General features: G+C 38.1%; 1 protein-coding gene across 4 annotated transcripts in view; it reads right to left on the bottom strand.

Moving 5' to 3' along the window:
* Positions 1-1,024: 1,024 nt before the first annotated feature.
* LOC107701994 (voltage-gated potassium channel subunit beta-2-like) overlaps positions 1,025-6,827 on the bottom strand; it is a 189,105-nt gene continuing 183,302 nt past the window's right edge. For 3 of the 4 annotated variants that reach the window (XM_016504169.1, XM_016504168.1, XM_016504167.1), the window contains 6 exons: positions 6,746-6,790; positions 6,420-6,463; positions 6,218-6,304; positions 4,117-4,202; positions 1,919-2,039; positions 1,025-1,837 (listed from right to left, as the gene is read on the bottom strand). In XM_016504169.1, coding sequence (XP_016359655.1) covers positions 1,725-1,837; positions 1,919-2,039; positions 4,117-4,202; positions 6,218-6,304; positions 6,420-6,463; positions 6,746-6,790 — 496 coding nt within the window. In that variant the 3' untranslated portion in view covers positions 1,025-1,724. The remainder of the gene's footprint in view (positions 1,838-1,918; positions 2,040-4,116; positions 4,203-6,217; positions 6,305-6,419; positions 6,464-6,745; positions 6,791-6,827) is intronic. The other variant, XM_016504166.1, reaches the window with a different exon arrangement.

The raw sequence follows: 6,827 nt of genomic DNA on the forward strand, positions 1-6,827 counted from the left end.
GCTCTGACCCTTCTTGGCACTGAGTGTACAAGTTCATGACAAATTTTCACATCTGTGCTGTTTAACTCCTGGAGGACGAGCTCCTTGAATGCCCTGGTCTTTAATGAGGAGTGTTGCTCAGCTCGTCTCTACAGAATCTCTCACAGCAGCTCAAGAGTGTTAAGATTGAGTGAAATACATGTCCACTGAAGGATTTTCACCTTAGGAGAATTAATATATTAAAAAAAAATGCCCAAAAATGCAAGGAATGAGGGGAGGGTAGCATCTTCAGTTTCAAGTTTTTGTATTACATCACACAGTAGTGTGTGAATTCATGCCAGCATTGATAACTCTTTTTCTAGCAAAAATTCACTCATCACTAAATGAAAGCTTAAAGTGAAGACCTGATTATTTCAGGAGCCTTATCACAAGTCCATTGTTTTTTAATGTTGGTGCTACTTCTACTATATTTTCACACTTAAAACAATAATTTGGTATCCTTTTGTACCATTGTCCTCTTTTATGCTAAGAAATAAGTCACCTGGCAGTTCTCTCCCAAGTGGTTCCACTGCTGCCAGCATTAAGTCTGAGTATGATTCAGTGGGCTATATAACACTTTTAATTGTCAGGAAATTACTTGTCTTTAAAAGTTTTGGTTCAATATACTTACCTGTTGATCAAAAATAGCCTTAAACCTACAGTATACACTTTTTTTGTTTTTTGTTTTATTTAGTAACTTTCAGGAGGGTGTACTCATTTTTGCAACACAACATTTTATCACTTTGATAAGAAAATCTTATTTTTCTGAATAATTTTGGCATTCTTCTTTGGTAATTGATCAAGCAGGCTTGTTGGAACATTACATCTCCAAATAACCCTAACATGTCTTCTAAGTAAAGAGTAATTGCTGAATTTGTTAACTTTTAGAGGGGGTGTACTCATTTATGCTGTGCACTGTATAAATACTAGAGCAAAAACCTAAAACGTAAGAAAAATGTTTGGGAAAAAAATAGAAATGTTAAATTAAAAACTTAGAACAGCTTGGCTAAGTAAATGTCAGATTCTAGTAAATTTGGACTTCATGTTGACTTTAAAGTAAAACCTATCATTTGTACTGACTAGCAAAAGCATGTTTGTGTGTGTGCTAGAGCAGGATAAATAATCCAGCTTCAGGTCCATCATTGGTAGATATGAATTAACAGTGGAAAAGGACCAGTGTGGTCTAGTGATCTAAACACTCATGGGTCTCCAAATCCAACGGACCCATCACTGTTCAGACCACCAGCACGGTTCTGTTATAGTCAAGTGTCAATCTACATGTATGTTACACAGAGGTAACAAGATATCAGGAATGATCAACAGTGTGACACAAGACTACAGGAGGAAGATGATGGGTCACAAAAACACCAATGAGCCAAAAACATGCGACTACGCCAACATAGAGCTCGGGAAACGGGTGCTTTTAGTGTGCACTTGTGTGTGTGTGGTTTAGTGTGCTTGAAAGAGATGGAAACACTGATAAAACAAGTGCCAATCCTCCTCAGAATTACCATAGAAACTCATTCACATAAAGAAATATATGTTGAAGATCAGGCATGTGGATTCATGCCATCAACAACACACACATCTACAGGAAAACACCAACTACAGAACCTGGAAGGCATGGAACACATTCCCATTAGAACACCAAACACGAAGGAATCACATATGAGGCCACCAGGAAGAGGAGGAGGAGACAGGGAGACTCATGGGATATGTAGTACCTTCAGTGAGGCACGAGAGTAGGCCGGCACCCCGCTGTCGTATTTCCCTGAGATTATCCCACAGGCCAGCGGGGACCATGTCATCGCACCCACACCTGAGAAGACAGGTCAAACCCCATTGAAAAGATGCATCTGGTCAGTGTTTCTGTGGCTTGAGCGACAGCAGCATCACTCACCGATCTTATGGAAGAGCTCTGGAAGCTGCACCTCCACCTTCTCCCTCTGGAACATGTGATACTCCGACTGTTCGCAGATTGGTGGGATCTGGTTGAACTGTCGGGCCACAGAGTATGCTTCCTACAACACACAAGCAAAATGATAAGGTTAGTGTTACGTATGAATGCAGCGCCATCTGAGCCAAAACTGAACTTAAAAAGGTAAAATCATGGAAAACGGGATTTCTCTTGCTCTTTTTTGATGAAATGTGTGACAAAATTCAACACTCCCTCCCCAGTCCATCTGGACCATATATGTATTGAAACTAAACTGTAAATCATCAACTGCACCTTTTTAGTCTGAAATTAATGTAATGGGGGAGGGAAAACAACTTATAATACACACACACACACACACACACACACACACACACACAAAATGAACAACAATTCACAAACACAAAAAAATGTCTTTGTCCATGAAAAAGTCCTTTAACTCAGGGTTATTATAGATAACAAAAACTAAAACCATGAAAGGAACAAAAAAATAAATAAAATAAAAATTCGGTTACCTCAAATAAACTTTAACTAAAATAATAGGGGAACTTCCGGTTAACTTCCAGTTCTGTGTTTGTTTATCGGTCTGGCTAGTGGCGCTGACTACAAATGCAGTTAAAGTTAAGGTGATGAGTAGACTGAAGTTGGACTCAGGTTGTTGTGCTGTGGGATGTGTTTCCCATACATTGATTTATTTGTGGCGGCCCGTCACAATATCAAAACTGACCACCACAACTTCGTTGAATAAACATGAGCACTGCACATTTCAAAATCAAAATGCGGCACGGGTGTTTTTATATCACTGTATCTCTGAAGGAAACCGACTGCCTTCCGAAAATTTCCGATGACATTTTCATTTCATCTCGCATGTAATGCCTGATAAAGCAGTGCTTGTGAGCGGAGCGCTGCTTTGTGTACAGCCGTTACCGGGGAAACCTCCATCGAAAACATACTTTGCTTGTTATCAGAAATAATCTACTCTAGAGGGACTTTGCTGTTGTTATTGATTCTTTGCGGAAGTCTATCAGAAGTTAAGTTTGGGCCACAAAAGTGCGCATGCGGAGTAACGTTTGTTTATGTTGTTGACTTTGAAACCATCTATACATAATTTAGTTTAATGTGATGTACTGTACTAAAAGAACTAAAACCAAAATAAAAATCTATAGACATTTTTAAAAAATCTAAAATTCTATACAAAACTAAAAATCTATATAGACATTAAAAAATGTAATGCTAAACACAAAAAATACTAAAGCTTTAACTAAAACTAAAATGAAAATACAAAATACAAAAAATATATATAATAGTATCTCTATGATACTAAAATAAGACACTTTAACACAAATTACTCCTTTGAGCCAGGTCTTTGAATCTGTTTTATGAACAAATGACTCTTATGAATGAGATCTTTGAATCTAAGGTCAATATAATTATCAAGTTTTAATCTATAAATATCTGGACTTGACAAGTCATAAAATAGATAAAAACAACTAAAATAACATACTGATAATTGTCATTAATTTATTAAAAAAACAAAAAACATTTGATTTTGAGAAGTCAAATTTAAATCACTGCATCTATAACAAATAAGACAATTATCATGTCACTGATTAGTAAAACAATGATAATTATAAAGTGACACTAATCTATACAAACCTCCCTGCTCCCACAATATGAAAAATCATTCACTGCAGCCTTGCAATCAGGTCACCCAATTTAATAAACAAAATTTCCCTAGACTACACTTGGATTCTTCTGTCAAAACAACAGAACGCTTTTCGAATTATCAGTCCATGTAAAATTCGGTAAATGGTGGAACATTATCAGACTTAATTATTGGGTGATGGGAAAGAAAACCAAATTATGTACAACATGTTACGCATAACTAGACAAATGAGTTGTGACTGACGAGGCATCATTGAACACAAACAACAGATTGTCTTTTAACATTCTGTCAGTGTAAACGTTTTGTCTGACTCAGTGCAGTGCTGTTTTAGATCTCCGATCTGCCCAGTATTTAAGGTTAGACTGTCTCACTGACAGCACCTATTTAAACAGAAGCATCTTTAGATTCATCAAGAGTTCTTCAGGAACAAAAGCAGCCGGTGCCGAAGCTGATTACAGGGGTGCAAACATCGAAAAGTTAGGAGACTGTGACTCACCATGATTTCCATCGGACTCCAGCGTGATGTTCCCCAGTACATCGCCATTCCCTGATTGATCACATGGGTCATCGCCCGCACAGTCTCTGCCAATCAGACCGCAGATTTTCAGAGATTTACAGCACCATACATCATATCACGCTGCCATCAGAATGTGTCGGTACGGGTGAACGTGTGAAATATTAACAAGCAAAAGAAAACAAGCTTGATTAATGCAAGGGAGGGGAGTTTAAATGATAAATCGCTTCTGGATCAAGCTGAAGAATTTGAATCAATACGACTAAGACAAAATAAACAACTTGTGCTTCGGGTCAATATCAACCTCGGCTCAAGGAAAAAAAAAAAAAACACTTCAAATGAGGGCTGGAAAAGATCCATCCTTAATAATCAACACCAGCCGTGTCAAAACATCAGTCTTATGAGCTTGAGAGTCATTTACTGCTCTCACTTGACTACCGGTATATGAGATCTGTCTAAGAGCGCAAGAGAGAAGCAGACTATTGAAGTATCAAGCTCTTTAATGACAAGAAAAGCAGATGTCTACAGACCCCTGAGCTGTTTGTGTTTCAACCATTGAACTGTGTGAACTTTCTAAAGGGCAGCTAGGCTAATAAATGTAGATCAAATAACATTTCTGCCTTGCTTTTAAAAGAGCAGCCACCCTTTCTCCCGAAAACATTGGTTGAGATTTAATTCAGGCTGGCGTCTTACAAAAGGCCAAATGGGAAAATTGCAAAGATCTTGCTTGCACATGATTTGAAGAATCAGTCTGGAGCACAAACAGCACATGAGTTATAGTAGAGTTTAAAGGGGACCTACTATGCAAAATTCACTATTGCATGGTGTTTGGACATAAATGTGTGTTGGAAGTGTGTGTACACACAACCACCTTATAATGATAAAAATCCACCCACTTCTTTTTTTTTAATCCCCATAAATCATAAGCAGTGTCTCCCAACTACCTGTTTTCCGACTTGGTGCTAATGTGACGTCACATTAGCCACAGGCCCCGCCCACGAATGTTGACAGACACTGCCGTTTTAACATAGAACCGCCCTGAGCGAGTTCACACACAGCGAGTTGTACACAGTCCGCCATTGCTGCACTGACGAGAATGTCTCCCAAGTGTTTTAGGTGTTCTGTAGGTGGATGTATGAATCCACATAGCTCTCTCCTTATTCCCGAAATCTGAGCCGCTGAAGACAAGGTGGATTAATTTTGTTTTAGAAGAAAATGCTCCCTCAACTCTACCGAAATTCGTTTATGTCTGCGCGAATCATTTTACACCGGACTGCTTTGTGAATGAGGGTCAGTATAAAGCAGGTTTTGCACAAAAGTTGCTCCTGAAGGATGGAGCAGTGCCAACTGTTCGTGATCCAGCTACACCTCCAGAAGAAATAAGTATCACGCATTAGTTTTCCAAATTGCCTTTCTGAAAGACCTTCTTGGCACTTTGTAAGGCTAATGCTGCTAAAGCTACAATTGTCTGTCTGTTTTTACTGATGTTACCTTCACGTGCTACCAGAATGATCGTGAATAGGAATGTGGGAGTTAAAATTGCATATGAAAGCAATGTGAAGTCGACCGCTGGAATTAGTCGAGCTCATAATCACAAGTGGGGCTTATAAAGTTTGTAATAGCATGCGATGGCACCATGAGTTATTTTTATCGTGCTGTGCTCCTGTCTGTGTAATTCATAAAGTGCATTTTTTTATGCACAGTACAATCAGATGACTGACTTTTAAACCGAGTGTGTTTTCTGTAAATATAACAGGCTTGTACAAATAGTGGAGTGTTTATTTGCAAAGGTTAACACCGGTATTGCTGGAGCTTGAGCTCTTGAAGCTCCGCCCTCTTCTCCGGGAGCACCAGCTCATTTGCATTTAAAGGGAAAGACAAAAACGGCGCGTTTTGGCTCATACCCTAAAAGTGGCAATTTTAACAAGCTATAAAAAATTATCTGTAAGGTATTTTGAGCTAAAACTTCACACACACACACTGGGGACATCAGAGACTTATTTTACATCTTGTAAAAAGGGGCATAATAGGTCACCTTTAATATTTAAAGGTTTAGAGCAAATTAATTGAGATTGAGATGTACCTTCCATGGGTGTGTTGGGGTCTGGTCTGTTTGCAAACACTACGTCCACATACTCTAACTGCAGTCTCTCCAATGATGCCTTCAAACCTACCGAAGAGTAACACAAATCAATTCAGCACACGATTAATTGAATGAACGAGGCATTTAAAGCAGTTCATGTCAGCTGCAGCTCTGTAACATGTAAGCTTTGAGGTCCACTCACCTTCTATAATGTGTTTTCTTGACAGTCCTCTCTCAGTCTCTGCTCTAGAAAACAGCAGTATATGTTGTTGCAATGGTTATGCAATTATCATTGACGCCAACTTTAGTAAATTATATTGCTAAGACATTACTTGGTTTAATATTAGAAATGAGGCCAAATTAGTTTATTCAATTCAAAATATAACACTATTTCAAAGACTTAAGTGTTCATATACCAGAAGTAAAAAGCAACAGCTACATTAACTCACAAGTGTAACATTAAAGCTTCAGAAGTATTGTTTGCATAATGCCATGATTTATTTTATAATAAATATTAAACATACATACTTTCCACCCCAAAATATTTTGGTTGTAATGACTAAACTGGAGCGTCTGCAAAAAAAAAAAAAAAAAAAAAAGGGCACACTTT

Source organism: Sinocyclocheilus anshuiensis, unplaced genomic scaffold, assembly GCF_001515605.1.
Source record: "Sinocyclocheilus anshuiensis isolate Anshui unplaced genomic scaffold, SAMN03320099.WGS_v1.1 scaffold262, whole genome shotgun sequence".
Taxonomy (NCBI): domain Eukaryota; kingdom Metazoa; phylum Chordata; class Actinopteri; order Cypriniformes; family Cyprinidae; genus Sinocyclocheilus; species Sinocyclocheilus anshuiensis.